The sequence below is a fragment of the Onychostruthus taczanowskii genome, unplaced genomic scaffold, assembly GCF_017590055.1.
Source record: "Onychostruthus taczanowskii isolate IOZ18803 unplaced genomic scaffold, ASM1759005v1 scaffold20, whole genome shotgun sequence".
Taxonomy (NCBI): Eukaryota; Metazoa; Chordata; class Aves; order Passeriformes; family Passeridae; genus Onychostruthus; species Onychostruthus taczanowskii.
In genome coordinates this window covers 8430555-8450713 of record NW_024499240.1, presented here as the reverse complement: position 1 = coordinate 8450713, position 20159 = coordinate 8430555, and the positions used below count along the sequence as shown (strand labels likewise).

Here is a 20159-nt window from a genome sequence, read left to right as displayed (position 1 = left end):
ATACATATTTATATTTCTTCATTTTTGTCTTAATGTTTGAAAATTGTAATTTCACTCATCCAGTGACTGTTTTTCAGAAATTAGTAGTGAATTTTATGGGACTGACTCTTAAATGTTTGAGTCTGGAAGAATTCAGTGGAAGTCTGGAATCTAATAGGAGTTTAAAATTGTGTATGCCTTAAATCCATGGAAGCAAATGAAATGTACTGTTTAATTATCCACCTGAAATCAGCATACAAAAGATGAAACTCAAACTGGTTTATAACTCTCATAGGGTGTAATTTATCTCTATAATGTGCATAAAATTTGCCATAGAGAAACAAAAATGCAATACTACAAGGAAATTCTGAAATATTAAGATTTCAAAGCTGTGAGCCCCTTTTATATTTTCCTGTAAGAACCTGAGCACTTAGTAGTAATATCCATTTCTGCCAGTTGCATCAGACAGGAATGCTCATTATCTCACTCCATTGCAAAATTTAACACAGATAAAGCTGTTTAGTTAAAACCATACTGAAATATTCCTCCCTCACCCTTAGGCTCCTTCCAGTCACCATCTGAGGACTCTCATCCTTACATTTCCAATGTGGACCCAAAGCTCCTTTTCCCAACTGGCAGTGGCAGCAGTAGCTGACAAAGCTGACACATTTACTCCCTCTTGGCACCCTCCTCTTGCCTGGCTTCTTGCACTGCTCTTAGTCTGATTGAAACAAACATGATCACTGAGACAAGTCTGGGGTATATTTGATTACTTGGCTGCTGCTTCAGAAATGAAGATTTTTTACTCGCCAAACAAGAGAAATTCTCTTTTCAGAGTGGAGGAGCGCTCTGCAGACCCAAGTCTGTGACTGAGCAAGCAGCAAGGAAAAATCCCCTCCTTTGCCCTCTCCAAGCCCTGACTTTGGCTGTACATATAGGTTCTCAGGTTTGCACTTGGAAGGCAGAGCAGGCAATCTGCTGCATGGCTCATGCACTGATTAGTCCTCAACCCTTTTGCTGTTTGTATGCACTTAATTGTTTTTTTGCTGGCAGACACACAGAGTTCAGCATCACATTTTGACACACACATGCTGCTGTCCCAGAGGATTCACAGAGTGGGCTGTCTTGCAGCTGCTGCATTTTCCACCAGTAAAATTGACAGTTACCTACTGTGTGGAGTTGCTAGGAGAAGGTGAACAGTCATCATTACAGCATATTCCTTCAATAACAACCTGTAGCGCTCGCTGATTTCTCTTCTGCAGGGATTTAGATGTGTCTTTGCTACTGACTTAGCATTTGTGCAGTCATATTTTTATTGACAGGCTGGTAGATATTTATTCAATAAGAAACAACTCAGGATCAGCTAAAGAGAGGAAAGCTCTGGCATTTGAACATACACTCTTTTTGTAGGGTGATGTGGCTGATACTGGCATCTACCATCTGCTTTCCTATTGCAGCCTGTTTCTCCAACCTGCAAAGCAGAAACCAGCCTTTCTTTCCTTCTGGATTGTTAAAGCCATTCACATTTATCCTGCATGGCAATGAATTATAGTCCATTTTAAGGACTCTTTTGTGCTTCTGTGTGTATTCCTACAGCAGAAAAAGTGCATGAGAAAGGAGCTTGAGCAGTCAGTAGTATAAGTAGCTGGCTCTCCGTATGGATTAGACTTGTGAGGTCAGAGGAGCTGTGTGTACTTGCTCTGTGCTTGGGGGGGAAGAGTGGATTTGTCTGTCAAAGTGAATAGCGATTCAGGCAGGATCGTCCCTCAGCTGTTGTAATTCTGATGTGTTTTGCTATGACAGCAGCTACTGTCTAACATGCGTGGATCTTCTGAAATTTGTAGTGGACTAAGGACTGCATTTCCTTGCTGCTGAGCCTGACTGTAACTGTATCGCTGTAGGACAATAACGATGGGGGCTCGAGCGACAGAAACAACTCGGGAACTGGAAAGCGCCTCTGTACAGTACCAAATAGGAGGACATGCAGAGAAAATGTGGCAACGACTCAAAGGAATGTGAGTAGCTTGTCTCCTTGGCTTTTGTTCTGTTCCTTGGGAAAGATAATTTTCTTCTGTTTGTTAAAATGTCTAATTAGCAAACGAGAGAGTTATTTAAGCTGTGAACAGTATTTGCTCCCACAATACAGTACATCGTTCTGGTTTACAATGGTACTTAGGTTAATGTCAGACTCTCTATTAGGTTCAGCCAGCTCATTTAAAAGATGTATAATAAGTGAGAGTTATTATCCAAATTGAAATGCAGGTAAGTCCTTCCAAGTTAGCACTTCCACATCTCTGATATGATTTTATAAATGTTATCTTCAGAATCAGCATTTCTGGAGCTGTTTCATCATTGTCAGCATGTATGGGTAAGTATATTATTGCAATTTTAGAGGAAGAACTAATACTTTGCCTTTAAAACTGAAGGTAAAGAAATCTGTATTAAAAGGTGCTTAGCTATTAGGAAGCTATGTCTGGTTTTTCCAATTATTTTGGTGTTCAATAATGCTAGAAACTATTTGAAAGGGTATTTGAGGGGACCACTGTGTTCCTGCTGTGTCTAATTCACTGCTCTCAAATGCAATTTTCATTTCAGTGCAAATGATCGGTAAATAAACATCTGCAACCTGTCAGAGAGAAACTCTATTAAACTAGTGCATTCTAAACCCCTCAAATATCAACATCTCCTTTTCAGTATTTGCCAGGTTTTTGATCTGAAAGCTGATGTCAGGATGTTACAAATACATGTTACACTTGTTGAAGCAAAGAAACGGCACTATTATTTTTGCTGGGAAGATTTTTAATCCTGGTTTTCTAAAGGTATTCCACAGATGCTAAATAGTGCCTCAGCTGTTGAAGGTAAACAGGTTATTCAAGTGTGGAGGATTAGATGTGTCGGCTATGGCACTGCCTTTTTCCCCTGTGCATTGGGTAGAGACTCAAATTGGCTGTGGGGAAGGGGATTTCCACCATCTGCTTTCTGTAAAGAGAAATTGGTTTCCTTGATTGTAAAGTCACTTTTCAGGTGTGGTCAGGGATTTAACGTAACTTCTGTGATATGCTTTTGAATATTTGCTCTGAATCCTATCATCACTCTGTTTAAGACGCTTTGGGAAAAATGTCCCCATAAAATCTCCAAAGTGTACACAGCAGAACAAATATTTTGATTATATGATGATGTCACACATTTTGCCTCTGAGTTTCTGCTACCAAAGACCTCCATCAATTTGTGCAGATTTCCATTTGTATAGGGTCTTAGCTGCTGTTTTTTTCTGTAAGTTGTCTGTTGCCACTAGACTCTTGGGTTGAAACATTTCCTTTCATCTGCCTCTGGAATGGTACCATTAAACAAACTAATGCAAATAACTAAATGTTGGGTGACAATCAATACAAGACCTCCAGGAAATAAGGTTTATTCTTCTTTAGGAGTAGTTAAAATGATATTTGGAATTTGTGGTGTATCAATGTAAAATGGAGCTTACCTGTTTGGAAATGACGCACCTTTCACAGGTTGGTGCCAACCTCCTGAACGTTGTGACAAGATGATGCTAAAATGCTTGTATTTAAAAAAACCACAGGTTGTATTATTAGATATGCACTCAGCTGACTGTTTTTCAGACTTACCAATGGTTTCGTTTTAATTATTCACTGGTCAATTGGAAATCACCAACTAGTCGATATTATGAACACTGTATGAGGAAATTTCAAAGAATTGAAATTTTCGGAGTAGATATCTGGGCTCATTTTATAGTATAAGCATCAATCATTAAGGAAAAGGATTAATTTTGTTGGTGAGCAGATATCAAAGTAGAAGCATGTTTGTATATGGTAGGAGAGAGGGACTGCCAGATAATCTGACTTGGGAGGAATTCTTTTATAAACAGTCAGGAGAATTGTTTCATCACAGAGATGGGAACTGTTAATGTAACTACATATGAAGACAAATTATTGAGCAAAGTAGTGTGCAGCAGTATATTTACACTGGAGTCAGGACTTCATGGTTTGAATTATGAAGCTGAATCTGTTCTTGCTGATAGAGTCCACAGACCTACATAATTTTTATGTGATTTCAACACAGTTTTATGGTATTTTGCCAGTCAAGAGTGCTGATTATCTTCTTGCAAGCAGGTCATTATTTCTGAAAGAACATTGGATTTAAATTAGGTAACTATCTGAATAGTGTTCAAAAGCTGTACAATAGACCCTTACTTAAAATCATCTTTAATTTTCTCTTGGCATTACATCTTTCTTCATAATAGACTTTAATTAAAAAATTGGCAGCAGAAGTCTATTTAACCTTGTATGTTTTGGAGTATTTTTGTTCTTGATTTGTTGTTTTTTTTTAAATTTATTTTTATGAAATAGAGACTGTTCTAGAAGACAGGTGAGTTGAATGCACTTAAAGATAAATGAAAATCCTCATTTGAATGCCCAATAAGACAAGCTGTCCACTGTGGGAGCTTGAATGAAAGGGCTTTTTATAGGTTTTGTATTCTATAGGCTTTCATAGATCTTGCTAGCCTAAGTGGTGCAATAAAGGCTGGAATTTTTGGAATAAAATTAAAATTATATATAATTTTTATTTGGTTTATGGTGCTTTATTCCTAAGCTCTTACTTTTATATGGCAATTAAAAATCCCACTCTGTTTTCCTTACACTGGAATTGCAGCAGTGTTGCAACCAAGGACATTATCTGTCAGAGAAGATATTAGTTTGAATTTCATAACTTGATCATTAGCATTGGTGCTGATTTTATTGATGCCTGAATGTATAAAACACATGCTCAGTGAAACGAGATGTGTGAAAGAGTCATGTAAATTTGTCTTGACTGTAGCTTCTGGTTTTTGAATTAAGATATTTTCAGTATGCAGACTGCACTCTTCTAATGTTTTGTAGTTCATGGAGAAAGCAAAAACAAATAATAAGGAACAGCTCAATAACTCGTATAATAGTGTGGCTTTTATAATTCTATGTTATGCAGAAGAATAAAAACAAAAGCCAGTGAAGCCACTGCAGGAACTCCAGTTGCCTGACTGAAGGGGAGTGTTATATACCTCCACTTCAAAAAACACCTTGTCACAGCCCAGCCAGGGGACTCCTGCTCAGCCTGTTTAAATGGCACCAGTTACACCTTTTCTACCACAAACATTTATTCTCTATTGGATTGAATCTTTCTTTAGACAGTAAATAAACCTCCAACTTAAATGTATTATGGTGTCAATAGATCGAGATGATTTGCTGCCTAGGAGAGTTTGTCTTCTGCTGCTGATAGAGCATGCTAGTGAGCTCAGAAAGAAAAGCTGCTTTTCAAAAGCATTTTCATTTGGAATGCAGAGAACCAGGTTTAAAGCAGAGGTCTTTATGCTTACTGGCCTTGCAGGGTTTGGTATTCTCCTTAATCTGCATGTAGCCTTGACTTAGCTCTGCATTGTTCCTCAGAGTGTGAAATCGGGTGCTGTCTGTTTTGTCTTTTGCCACTTCACTCAATGTCAATGCAGAACAGCCAGACATCCCCCCCCCTCCCCCCCATATTTTTTTATTTTGCAAGTAGACATCTTGGACACCTTTGCAAGTAGCTTCTGCTATCCTTGTCACTGCTGGACATAGTATTAGGGGTGGGCTCCTTTCTGACCTTTGAATTCATTAGTGAGTAAATAACTTGAACATGTTTATGCATCACTCACATATGTGTCCAATTAAAATTAAGTATTATACCTAAGGACAATGGAAAGGAGATTAAAGATAACATTTTATGAAATTGACTACTAAGCTGCAATTAAGTCTCTATATTCTGTATTTTTTTTAGCTTAGACATCTGACTCTACTTATACTATATACAAGACTTCTAAAATTTCCTAAAAAATACTTTCTGTGGCTATTCACCTTATAAGTGTTCTATTCAGATCTCTGTTTAGAGACATACTGTATATAGCTGACTACACAAATAATGACTTTCCTCTTATTTTGAACTCCTGCCAACTCCTTGTGCAGGGATCCTTGATTGCTGACCAGTTTTTATAAACATTTCTTTAAAAACTTCATTCTCTAATTTAGCTGTTGCACACTGAAGCCTGCCACAGTTTCTCAGAGCTATGGGTCAAAACCTCAGAGTTCCTATGGCCCTCCCACATGTAACTCCCAGGTTCTGCTCCACCTCCACAGTAGAGTGAAGTCAAAATATCTGGATGAGAGAAAAAAGCCCTTTTGTCTTGCTAATTATATAGAGTTAGAAAAATGCAAATGCCTAAATACTGAAATTACATAGTTACCAGTGGAAGCTATAATAAAAATAGGCATTCACTTCATACATCTGAAAGAGAAACATAACCTCAGGTTTATCAAAATTGTGCCTGACAGAATTTTTCCTGTAAGATGTCAAAATAATCGTTTAGGAGTGAACCCACTTAGTACTGTTCCATTTTGTTTGTGTTTTCTCTCTGATCTGGCTTACTCCTGGTATAATCTCTGGAGGAGGGCTAGAACAAAACAGTTGCAATTATTTCTGCTGCCATTTACTGAAGACTATTTGACAAATAAGACTGTGAAAAAGGTGTAAGATCTACTATGGTAGTGAGTCCTCCAGTACTACTGTATTATATATAACATGAAAGGTTTATTTTTGTCAAAATCCGTCTCCAGACATTCAAAGCCTTCCAAAAGGAAGGGAAATAATCAGCTAACTAATAACCAAGGACCAAATGGGCTAAGTTTGACCCACAGACTGCGCAGTTACAGAGTTCTTTACACCTTCTCAGGCAACAGCAGGTATTTGGATTTTTTTTTTCCTTTACTGCCTTCCCATACAATTTCATTACATACTTTCATTACATTACATAGGTCGCCAATGCAATTTGTGGAAACTTACAAAACCAGGCTTCATAAAGAGGATCTACAGAGGCAGTCAGAACTTGATACAAAGTAAATCCTTTCATTTTACTAGGGAAATGGGGAAAACTGAGCAGTTGCGACTAAAAGGAGAGAAAATTGCACTCTGCTGTGGTTAAGGGAAGCTAAACAGAAATTGAGTACATCACTTATAAAGTTACAGCTGACAATGAAATGACTCAGTTTTCACAGTCCATAAAGCTTTGCAATTAGTCAGGCAGTGCTGCCGACTGAAGAAGCCAGCCTTCTCCCTGACCTCTCTTTTCTTTTACAAAACTGCTTAGACTTGAAAAGAATGACAAATCCAGTTTCTGTTAAAGGCTGCAACTGGTCACAGCAAAGACACACATTTCCTGAATACATATATGCAAGAAATAGTGATTTTAAAGGACTATGTGACTTGATCCTAAAAGCTTGTGTGATTGACTGATGGCCAGCACATGTAATTTCATTTGTGAAGTCAAATGCTGTTGACATGCTATTGTATTTATTCCTGTGGATTCTGCTGGAAACGTGATTTCTAAAGTAGTTTCTTTTCTGTGAGTGGAGTGAGTTTGTCAGATATATCATCCCTAAAAGGTGAGCATTTTCTGCAAGTTCCGTGGATTGTCTCCCAAAATACATTCCCAACTCTTTGCTTACTCCATGCTCTTTTTTTTTTCAGCTGTTCTTGTGTGACTGGTTTTGATACTACCCAGGGATTTCTTCTGTGGTAAAAACAGCAATAGAGTTGTTTTTTTTGGGTAAAAAAAAAAAAAAGGTTTTTTTTTTTTGTTTTTTTTTTTTTTTTTTTTTTTTTTTTTTTTTTTTTTTTTTTTTTGTTTACCCTTACTATAAACTGAAATTTTATCAGTTCCTCGGCTGGATTCCCTCTGTGTTTTCATATCTCATTGCATGCTTACAACAGAGAGTTGTCTGAGGCTGGGACTACCTGAATTTAAAGGAGATGGTCTCGCTTGAGCAGCTCTCTAAGAAAACAGTCATGGTCTTACATCTGTTACGTTTTCAGTCCTTAGTTCTATGGTATTGTAAAATCTGTCCTAGGGCACCTAGTATTGTATCAAAACATGACAGAAAATGTTGATCCAATATGAACTTCTTCTCAGGGTTCAATTTTTGAAAGGCTAACTTTGAACTAGCAGGTTTCATGAAGATCAAGTAGAGCCCACGTCACACCAGAGTTATGATGCACAGATAACATCTGTGCTTTTGTAGCTACAGCTACAAATAGCTGGCCTGAAAGAAGGCCAGTACAAACATCCGTGTTGTGTGCTTGGGCTAATTCAGGACAATTGTAATCATTTATTTGCACCTCAGCTGAATCAATGAAATACTGGTAATCTACAACCAGCAGTTACAAAACTGTATTCTAAACCCCCCTGAGCCTATTGTTTGCCTTGGCTATAAAGCCCTTTGCCACTGCTGGCAATAGCTCATGGATCTGCAAATCAAAAAAAAAAAAAAATAGCTGAAAAGTGCTTTATTAGAATTTTTATTCTTGAAGTGAATGATCAGAGAATGAGTACTCATTAGCTGCAATTGTGCTGCTTATGGTCTGTACACGAAGCTGGACTGTAATGTGATTTAGTATGGTTTATTTTGAATGAGTAAGAGAAGTGTGCTCATCTGAGTCACTCTCGTGAAATGACAAAAAGCATTCCTAAGTTGCTTGTCGCTTTGACAATTTATGCAAATATATCTGATTTTAGATGTTCCAGAAAAGCCAGTATACCTTGAAGTATCATGTGCTGAAAAACATTAAAATAACATGGATGTTAAAGCTGTGCTTGTTTCAGGATTAGCAGTTCTATAAATATCGCTCCAATGTTAAAAAAAAAAGGTGCTTTTTCTTTTCTTCACTGATCTCATGTTTGTAGTCATTAGCATTTAGCATTTTTGCATGATTCTGTTGCTATGTATTTGGTAAGTTTTTTCAGAATAAGAGACGGTTGAATTCCAGCCATTCAAGCCTCCAAGCATAGTGCAGATATTATTTGAAGCAGTGTTATTTAACTAGGAGCGACCTCAAGAAGATGTTTGTCTGTACAAGTGCTTATGCTCCTTTATCAATTGTTTGACATTGGCTGCAGTTTGTTTGACCCAACCGTTCTCCAGACTTTTGGCGCCCCAGGAAAACAAGTAGCCTTCATAAATATTATGGAGACATTTAATTGTTGTGAATTTCTCTGATAAATAGTGTTTGAAGGCAGCTACATTTGAATTGTTCACTGTTAGTGTAATTTATACCAGAGAGTAAAGAACAAACTGCTGGGTAGAATTTATTTCTTTCTTCATTTGTTCTACAATATAGAACTGTTCTGCCTGGGAAATTTGAAATTAAATGAGTTTTTTTTTTCTTCTGTGTTGTCTGCAGAATTTATTGAAGAATTAACACCTAACATCATGCTTACCTGCCATTACATATTTTGTATTTTTATTTACTGTGTTTTGAATAGTTTATTTTTTACTTTTGAATCGTTTATTTTTTTGGTTTTGTTTTTATTTTGCAATACCTTGGACGCCTCTTAGTGTAATTCTGTAGTTTTCTTTTGCCATTTTTGCTAAAGGCTTGATGAAGGTTTGAGTATTTTTCTTCTAAACTGAAGATTTTTTTATTTGTATCACTGTATTTCCTAATCTCAAATACATTCACTTAAGATAACTCAGATTCCTGTTTGGCAGAAATGATAAATATACCAGGATCAGATGGAGTTGCAAATTGTTGTCCCTTTTGACAGCTCCTTTATATCTTCAGTGTGTGATTTTCTGATGCACAGGCAACTGCACTGCAAAAAGCATTACACCATTGTCATTAATTTCCATTAGGGTGGGCTGGAATGCAGAATTCCTGCTCTGAAGAATACATAAAAAAACCTTGGAAAAGGCCACCAAGATTAAAAGCTCAGAAGAATGAGTAATCTGAAATGTCTTTAAAAACTTTAAATGAGTATCTCTTTCTGTCTTTTCAACTTCCAAACCCTTAAACTGAAGTGGCAGCAACCTTATTACTTGAAAGCTGCTTGTCCTAGTCCCTGTGCTGCAAAGGTGACCTGAGCTCTGAGAAATCTAGAGGAATAGTTACCTATAGTCAGGAAATCTCTGAGATAGATATAATTTTATAAGCAAAGTAAGTGGTGCATGAAATTTGAAATTTTCCATTGGAGAAGTTAAATTATAAAATTACTGACCAACTCTGATTTACTTATTTTCAGCGTAACTAGAACGACCTTGGATTTTACAGGTAATTGAAAATTGGATGTTTCTCTTTCATAGAAAACTGCTGAAGTATCAGAGAAGGTTCTATGTTTCAATAGCTGCCAAGACATGCTCACCAGCCATAATTCAGTTAAAATTTACAGACCAGGTTTATCTGTAACAGTCAATGGCAGTAAGACAAAATGACCTTTTCCCTGACATATTGTCTCTGACAAGAAATAACTATTTTAGTATTGTATCTTCCTTGCACACACATTATGGGTCTTCATTCTAAATAATTGGAACGCAGATGAGACTTCAAATTAATTTACCTGTGAGTATTTGATATTTGTCTCCATCTCTTAATGCAATGCATGTATTTTGTACCTTTAACATATACAATGTTCATGGCACATTATTATACTATGCTGGAAAGTGTTGAGTCCTTGTCTCTGGCCTGAAGACTCCTCAAAACTGCCAAACTATCTTGATTTATTGAGTGAAATAGTACACTTGCCTCTGGAAGAAAAACTGCAATCATTGAATGATAGGCAGTATTAGAGTGGTGTGTGTCTAAGTAAGAGGAATGAAAAAAAATTATAATCTTCAAAATAAGTTCATTTCTACTGCATCTCATTGGTGTAAATTTTGTTCTTAACCTAAAATGTGATAAATAGAAAATTTGGCTTATTTTGACCTTTTGAGTTTGAAGTTCCTTTCTAGCAGATTGATTTAATACTGCTTGTTTTCTCTAAAATATTAAAAAATATTTGTCAAAGACATGTCAAAATGAAGAATGGTATTAACATACACATGTAAATAGTTTAGTGATAATTGTGAGAAAGATTTGTCTTCAAGAGAACGATTTAATTATTTTTTTAAGTTATTTTCTTGGGTAGTTCAGTTAGCCATTTTCTACTTTGTGTGAGCTACACAACAAAATGGGATTTCCTTTCCACTTGATTGATAGAAAATCCCTACTGTTCCAGAAACATTTAAATATGTAATGTATAGAAGTAGCTAGGCATGAAAATGTTGAAACATTTTGTTTCCATACACTTATAAACCTATATGTGTAATTGTGTTCCTAGCTTTGTAGTTAAAAAAAAAGCTTGTTGATGCATACCTAGGGACTTGGTAAGAAATAAAAAATTGGCAATATGTTTCTGTGAAAGAGAAATTCTGTTTCCAAGAATGCCGAATGGACAACTCATGAACATTTGGAGCCTAGGCCTTATGATCCTTAATTCTAGTTTAATATACCAAACCTTTCCCTTTTCCTTCACCACTGATGAAGGTGATGAATGTGGTTCATATGCTGTATGAAAGAGAATATTATCTAGAAGAAAAATGGTTTGCCTTCATAGCAGATAGGGTAAAACATTTTGAATCTGATCATACAAAAACTGCAAATCTGTTTCTAGAGCTGGATACAAGGTAAACACAGGGTATGATCATCCCAAATGATTATGGGATTTGTGAGAGTTTATCGCTCAATCCAAACTTGCTTTTTTTATCACTGTGAGAGCCCAAACCAAAGTTTGTGTTAACACATGTGGAGCCTTTTAGAAGACTAAATCGTGATAGATGTAATACAACTTGGTCAATATGTCTACTGATACAAAAAGAAAAAATTAGTACGGTGTTAGAATTCTTAACAAAATTCTTGCTTTGATTTAATGCTTTAACAAGAGCAAACATACCATAAGATTTTAATATTATCAATTCCTGGAAAAAAATATTTGGTTATGGTGGACATAAACCATATGGAGCCAGCTCTGTCATCTATTTTTCTGTCTTGACTTACAATCAGCTTTGACCAGATAAATTCTGGATACAGGAGAGAGTCAACCTTGTCTTAGAATGAGGTCATATTTAGCCTTCTAGTACTGTGCTCATCTTCTCTGTCAGACAAAGAGCTGCATCCAAAATGTTGTGTTTGTAGTATAAAAGGATCCTTATGTTCCTGCAAAAGTTCAAGGCAAAATGTGGAGTGGAGAATGAGTTAATGAAAGTATGTAGTTTCCTATGAGTTTTAGCTAGACTTTTTAGTTTAAAAGTTCAGAATATTCTCATCATCAGTTCAATGCTAAAATCATCTTGGTTTAAGACAGAAGGACTCAGAAGTTGCAGAATTCTTGAATTGTGTTACTATTTGGGGAAACAGTTATTAGCAGAATTTGATTTTTAAATGCTTCTAGATGTTTATATATCAAATGCAATCTCAAATGCATGTTTAGGTTGAATGATCAAGGGAATAACATGAAACTTTATGCTTCAATTTCTACATTAGCTTTGACAGAGGAAGGGGAAGAATCTCAGGAAAAGGAAGAATTCATAGTGGTCTTAGAGAGTAACTGTATTCTTTTCATTCCCAGTAATGAAAAATGGTATGGCAGCTTTACATATGGTGACTGAATTGAAATAGACTTTAAAAATACTGTGTGAAGCTCTATAATGGCAATGTAAAATGACAACAGATGTGATTTCTCACACTAAAATGCATTCTTATCATTTGACAATGATTCTCGTTATGATGATACTCCTGGCACGGAACTAAAATTTTTCTACATTGTACAAGTTATATTAAATCGGTCTTTAGCTGGCAACCATATCTTATTGAAGTTGGCAGAGTACCACGTGTATGGGATAAATTCCAGTTTTCTATATGGGTGTGATTACAAAAACGTACATATGATGCTTCACTTCTGAAAATTAGTTGATGATTTTCACAAAAGGGCTGCTGCATAATATAATTCTGAATCTCAGCAAGAAGTACTTCATGGCCCAGCTATGGCTCTATTTGCTCAGTCATCTGCTTTTATTCAGTCTATTATTATCTAATAATATTTAAATGCACTCCAGTTCCTGGCTGTATTGGGGTTTTGTGGTTCAGTCTGAAAATCCTTTAGATTTACAAGAGTGCAGTTCAGAGATGTAAGAAAATTTCAAGATCCAACAGTAAATTTTTCTTTCAGGTACAATGTATGATTTACTATAGATTTTTCTGAAATGCACAGCATGAAAAAGTTTTGGGGTTTTTGAATGAATAATAGAAAAGATATGTAGTAGTTTTTGAGGAATTAAGATAATAATGTTGAAGTTGTGCCTGTAGACCATAGAACTTCAGCCTGTGATTTCTCAATCCAGTCAATAATCAAATAAAATTAGCCTGGTTCTGGTCTCACTTAAACCAGCATAATTGGACACTATTGAATTACAACACAATAAATGAGACCTCAAAACAGATTTACTTTATTGTGACAAAAGGGCACAGTATTTCATGGATGCAATGAAATTTGGCTAAGGTTATTGGTAATTCCTTTTTATGAACACTGGGCTATGTCAAGCATGTTATAGTTTTCAGAGTTAATTCTTATTGGACATGATTCTTATTTTCTTAATTGGTAAGTGAAGAAATCACCTGATAGGAGGATTCCCTGAATTACCTTTTTTTTTTCTTTTTTTTCCCCCTTCTCCCAAGGGAAAGAAACATGTTTACCTCCCTTTGTCTATCACTTGGCTGCAGCTATAGTAGTAACACAGAAACAGATTGCACTGAATTTGCTATTTATTGCTCTGATTTTGGATTTTTGCCACTCTCACTAATGAGCTATGTTTTTTGCAGACAGACAAATTAAGGATGGGCTCCTCAGCTCACATGCATTCAATTGTATCCCAGTTTGTCATTAAATTTATTTTTAACAATAAAATCAGCAGATTGTAATTTGTATTACCATTATCACAAATAGATCTCACCATGTTTAATGCAACTGTGAACCTTTGACAGTGCAGATGAGGTTGAAAGAAAAAACCAGTTGCACACCATCATCTAAACTTTTATTTTGGCAGTTTTTCTGTAGTGATTTGAGGAATGGGAGCAGTGGAAAAGGGAGGGGACAATTTTATCTAATAACATCCCCACTTAAACCAAATAATTACGTTGCATTCATTTCAATTTTCATTACAGGCACAAGATTGGACAGTATTTGCTATAGAAGTATCTACCACATTAAATGATGAAGTCTTAAATGTTGTACTTGCATTTTTATGGGTAGCTGAAGGATTCTCAGTATACACTCATCACTTCTAAAAGTGTTTAATGAAAGTTAGAAGTTTTGGTTTTTTTTTGAGTTGCCTCAGAGGAAAATGTCAGAAGCACAAAAGCCTTTGTTGCTTCACTTCATGATTAAATACAGCCTTCCCTATTGAAAGAACTCTCTTATTTTGCATTATTATCCTGTTACAAAATGTCTATTCCCATCACAAATATTTCAGTTTCCCCATTCTTCCCTTCATAATTAACACTGAAAGCCTAACATTGTGAGGCTAGAAGCTGCCATTTCTTCATGAGTGAAGATTTAAAATCAGCAGTTACATATGTAAAAGAGATGCTTTACTCAGTAAACTATCACATTACCAAAAGTTGACTACTAATAAGCAAATGTAGGCTACTATTTTTAATTTAAATTTCATTGTCCATAAGGCATCAAGACCTACATAGGTAGTTACAACTACCCAGATTGCCTTATCTTTGTACGTGGATCATGAAATTGAAAATGAGGGAAGGTGTTATCTGGGAAACAATGTATTTCCAATTATAGTGAAGTGACTATACAATTGTAACGCTTCTATTCAGGCCTTTGTACTTCAATGGAAGGTAGCTTTTATTCTGTTCACATTAACACTTTCCTAAAAGATTACTTCATCTTAAAAAGGTCACATTTGTACCGTGGGAAAAATTAACACCAGAAATTATCCCACTCATCTGTGGCAGCTTCAGTTCATAGCTTTGAATTCAGTGACGTATGCTTGCTTCAATAGTCAAGCTATTTCCTTCTCACTTAGTTCCACAATCTTTTTGGGAAAGAAGAGTTACCTTTAATCCAGATTGTTTGTAGCAATCCATGTAATTTCAAGGATCTGCCTTATTGGCACGGTTAAATGGATAATGGATGTGGCATAGCACAGGAATGAACTCTCAGAGCTGGGGTGTTAATATTAATTCACAGCCATAACTGGTGTACTGAGAAATGAAATCCCTAAATTGTATCAAATAGATTTTCCCTCAGTGAAGCTGAAAAACACAAGGAAATGTTATGCCAGTACTGTTCACAGCAAAGCCAGTGCTGAAGCACTGTTAATAAAACCATGAGATTGCTTCCCTCCCCCAGCACAACTGGAACAATAGAAAACACAGAATCAAAGATGCAGTGCTTTATATTTGCTTGGCACCATGCTAACTTAATCAAGAATGAACTTGCTCAAGGATTTTTTCCATAGAAATAGGACAACAAGCCGTTCTGGTACCACTCCCAGAGTGTGACTCACAAAGAGAAAGCAGCAGAGAAAGACGGTGTTTTTTTATCCTTTCATGAAACCACTCACTTCACTGCAAGGTTATGCACTTGTTTTTGTTTTTAAATGTTACTTCGATTCTTTTCCTATTGATGTTTGAAAAGTTAGTCTTAAACATAGATGATGTCAGTGTTGATGGAGAAGGCAGTCACTCCTCTCCATTTTTTCTGAAAGATGGATGCTGCATCCTTAGTCACTTCAATACAATGTGACATCCTGACATGAATGCAAGTTCTTGCAGCTCCTTACCAAATGGGTTTGTTCTAGCAAAACAGCCCAAATGACACCAATACATTTTCTCTCCTCATTCATTCATTAGCATTAAGAAGGATTGTGGTGCACAAGGCTTCTCTTGATAGTTAAGGTGCTTCTCACTCAAGCTGGTCCCAAAAGCTAGATTTTTCACTTCATTTATTTAAATCAGCTTCTCAAAAATATACTTAGAAACTGAGAAGGATTTTTGTCCTGCTTTTTGCAGATGATTAGGTTGTGAATTCCTGAAGTTACATTATGTTGCAGTTACTTGGTAAAATCAGGTCATTGCTCCACATTCTTGTTACTGACATGTTTCCTGTCTGCTGAAATTCATTATCACAAAATCATGGAATAGGTGAGATTGGAAGGGACCACACTGGGACATCTGGTCCAACCTCTAGGGACCCTTCTCAAGCTGGGCACATGGCACTGGGTTGCATCCAGATGATTCTTGAAAGTCTCCATTGAGAGAGACTCCACAACCTGTGGATGATCTGTTCCAGTGCTTGGTCAACCACATAGTAAAGAAATTCTTCCTCATGTTCAGGTGGAACTTCCTGTGCATTAGTTTCTGCCCATTGCCTCTTATCCTATTGCTCAGCACCACTGAGAAGAGCCAGGCTCCATCCTTTTGGCACTCTCCCTTCAGATATGGGCAGACATCGATGAGGTCTCCTTTTAGTCACCTCTTCTTGAGGCTGAACAGGCCCAGCTCTCAGCCTTTCCTCATAATAGAGATGCTTCCTTAATCATCTTTGCTGCCATCCTCTGGACTGGCTCCAGGATCTCCATGTCTCTCCTGTGCTGAGGGGCCCAGAACTGGACACAGCACTCCAGATGTGCCTCACCAGGGCTGAGCAGCGGGGCAGGATCACCTCTCTCAACCTGCTGGCAATGCTCTTCCTGATGCACCCCAGGATCCCATTGGCCTTCTTGGCCACAGGGGCTCACTCATGGCTCAGGAACAGCTCATTGTCCACCAGGACCCCTGGGTCCTTTCCCACAGAGCTGCTCCAGCAGGCAAGCCCCAGCCTGTGCTGGTGTGTGGGGCTTTTCTTCCCAGACGTGGGACCCTGCACTCACCTTTATTGAATTCCAGAAGGCTCCTCCCTGCCCATCTCTCCACACTGTCAGGAGACAGTGCTGACAGCCTTGCTGAAGTCGAGGTAGACAATGTCCACTGCTCTCCTCTCATCCACCTGAGTGATTTTGACAGTCCTGCTTATTCTGCCTACATGTACTGCAATCAAACAACTTCTCAAACATTTCATGTAGGTTTTTTGAGCTCTACTAGCACAAATACTTAAATGTATTGAGGACTATTAAGAAAACACTTATTATTCTGAAAGGAAGAGTGAACTATAGTACCTGGCCTAGAATAAAGGCTTAGTTCTTAGTGTCAGTTAATTCCATTTTGGTCGTGTCACTGACCACGACTTGTTTTGCTAACAAGGGTTTCTTTTAACACTTCATCTCAGAGAAAGAGGCTGAAGTTACATAAATGACTTGTGGCACTGATGGGCTTCTTTAACACCAGAATCTGATAAACTTCATACATTTCAGATAAGCATATGTTAATGGGGCTTTGTGAAATATGCACTTTTGGGGTAGATGGCTCATAGCTCTTTCTTTGCAAGACTGAAAGTATTAAAAAAGTATTTCAAAGGAATAGTTAAGAAAAAATGGAGAAAGAGAAATGTGTTTTGAAAACATGAATTTTCTTCATCTCTATTCATGCTCATTTCTGCACTTTTTGATTATTCTGTGTTTCCCCCGGTATGTGCCTGCATGACAATCCATTTATATGGACTAACTTCTGAGGCCTCTGATATCCAGAGTCACCTGTAGAACTGATTAAATGCTAAAATCTCCATCCCATAAAAATGTTAAATTTTGTATACCTCTTACTGGATTGTAAATGGTCAAGGCTGGAAAGTGCATTAATCTTTTACTTATGTGCTATGCAATCAGTTAGTCTGGGAAGTCAGGAAGGCAAATGATTATTGATTAGTTCAGGTGATTTATTCCAATGGGAGCTGCCCAAGTCCAGCCTGTGTGGAAGTGCTGTCTTGTTCAAGATGATGATATGCAGGGGGAGCAAGCTCTGAAACCTCCCCTTGTGCTCTTCGCTCCAGCCTCCAAACAAAAGTCTGGAGAGTGGCCAGACTTGGAAAGTAAGTCTATAGGGTTCACAAAAATAGTATTTTAGTCTGATATTTCCTGATCTGCTAACAGAGACAGTCTTTGCAGTAGGGAGTTTTTGTAGTGGTTATATGTGGGTGCACCACAACCTTCCACCCTCTGCATACTCAGGTAGACTTCCATCTCATTACTGTCTAGCTATTAATTGTATGTGTCTGTGAACAATGATGGCTTCAAGCACTAAGCTGTCAATATGACTTTCCCAGATGAACATCTGAGTAGGCGTAAATGTCATGATAAGCTTGCTGCCTTCATGGATCCCAGAAAGTTATTACCTCCTTTTTGCTCATTCTTATGTAACTATACTTTTGGCTGATAAAGTAGAATAAATAGTTTTTATTTTTCATAGTCAGCTATGTTAAACGTATATGCCTATATATATAAGATCTGTCAAAATTCCTCTTACTGATAGTGGTATTTTTTCCTTCCAAATACTTGTCAAATCTGACTGATACTCTTTCCCTAAGACTTTCTAGTCTTAGTTAGATGAACTTGAATGCTGTCAAGAATTTTGGTATGCAAGGATTATATACACCAATATCAATTTGAGTCAACAACATCAATTTGCCATCAGAAACCATGGAAAAAGAATAATTGAATAATTCCATTTACTTTAAAAAAATAATCTTCAAGAGTAATCTTTAGAGGTAGCATCACTACATGCCCCTGACAAAAATGTATCTGAGGGGCTGGATTCATCTATGCTTTTGGAAAGCTATTATAATTTTAAAACCCATTATTTATATTTGTTTTGGTGTTTTTTTTTTTCCCTGTGGGTTTTCCAAATTGAAATAGTGTTGGAGCTGTTATAAATAGCAGGAAAATAATATAAAATTATGGCATGAAATTGATACTTTAGACAAAACTGAAAATGCCCTTCAAAAGTAGAGTGATGCAATCTCCACAGTTAAGATAGGTATTGTTAATGAAGAATAGTACAGAAAGATATTTTGTAGCAAAAAAACCCCCAGCATCAGCATGATCAGTAAGCTCCTGTAAAAGCACATGTTATTATTAATTACAGTACAACATGCAAAAAGATTTAGAGTTTCTTGGGTTCTGTCTTGGGCTGTTTAGGTTCCAGGCTGCTGGTGTAGCTGATAGGCTGCTCTGTTATGGTGCTTTTCCCTGTGAGTCCAAGTCTGACATATGTGATGAAATGCAGAACACTGATAATTAGAAAAGAAAACCAAACCCAGAGCCTTAAATACAAGATGTTTGAGGAATTTATATGTGAATATACAGGCTGCCAGTACTCATTTTATTTAGCATTTACTGCTACTCCAAGGAGATGCTTTTAAAATAAATTCTTTATTGCAATTTTGTGGGGTTTTTTTGTGTCAGGGTCAGGAGCTTGAAATTTCTAATTTCTTGTTAGATCAGTGCATGAAAAAAATCAAGCAATGCTGCCTGCTACTTTTAAGCCTTTCAGAGAGCTTCTTTTCAGTGGCACTTGCAGAACATGAATGTGAAAATGTTTAACCCAAATGTTCCCTAGGCATCTCTCAGTGTCCATGTGATTTTTAGTGTTTAAAAGCTTTCTGAAAAAACATGGAAGCAAAAATATTTCTTATATCTTAATCCTTTGTAAAAGGTGGCACTGATTTTGTCTATTAATGCAATTTAATTAAATAGAAAATGCTCCTTTTCTTTCATTTAACTGTTCTAAATCAAAGTTTCTAAACATTCTTTTCTTGGTCTACCTCAGTGAAGGGCATATTTGTGTGCAGGGCATGAGAAACTATGCTTGGGAGTGACTGATGGTTGTTGACGAAACCTCAGACAAAACAGAGAAATGAAGGGTGAACTTTTAGGAAGTAATTAGAATGTTTAAATACCTAGATCTGAACTTTTGATGGACTTTAATGAGGCTTTTAATAAGACTTTTGATAGTCTTGCGTCAATATGTGATGCTGATAAATTCCACCATTACAAGATTCTGTTTGGATATGGACATAACTCTAATTATTTGACTGCAGTATCCATTTGTCACAAGAAACAAATGCAATCTGCTGTTGTCTTCTTACCCATTCTCCTCTTTTTAGGTCCATTTACATGTATCTGGGTTTCTGCAGTTGTTTCATCATAACTCATAGCTTAAAACTCCTCAGAGTTCTTGTTCAGCAGTTTTTCCCTAGTGTTTTATTTCAAGTTTTCTCCCCATACCAGTATGGAAAGTTTAACAGTCTGGCAGTTTAAGCAGGGTCTCATCTTTCTGTATGTCTGTTTTAACCCTTGGTCTGGAAAAAAAATGCTGCAGCTTTTTGGGTGTATGCCAAAATAAAA

General features: G+C 36.8%; 1 protein-coding gene across 1 annotated transcript in view; it reads left to right on the top strand.

The window, feature by feature from the left end:
* The first annotated feature begins 1887 nt into the window (after positions 1-1887).
* The window catches only part of PDE1A (phosphodiesterase 1A), a 144888-nt gene continuing 126616 nt past the window's right edge, over positions 1888-20159 (top strand). The window contains exon 1 of the mRNA XM_041403755.1: positions 1888-1994. Coding sequence (XP_041259689.1) covers positions 1891-1994 — 104 coding nt within the window. The 5' untranslated portion in view covers positions 1888-1890. The remainder of the gene's footprint in view (positions 1995-20159) is intronic.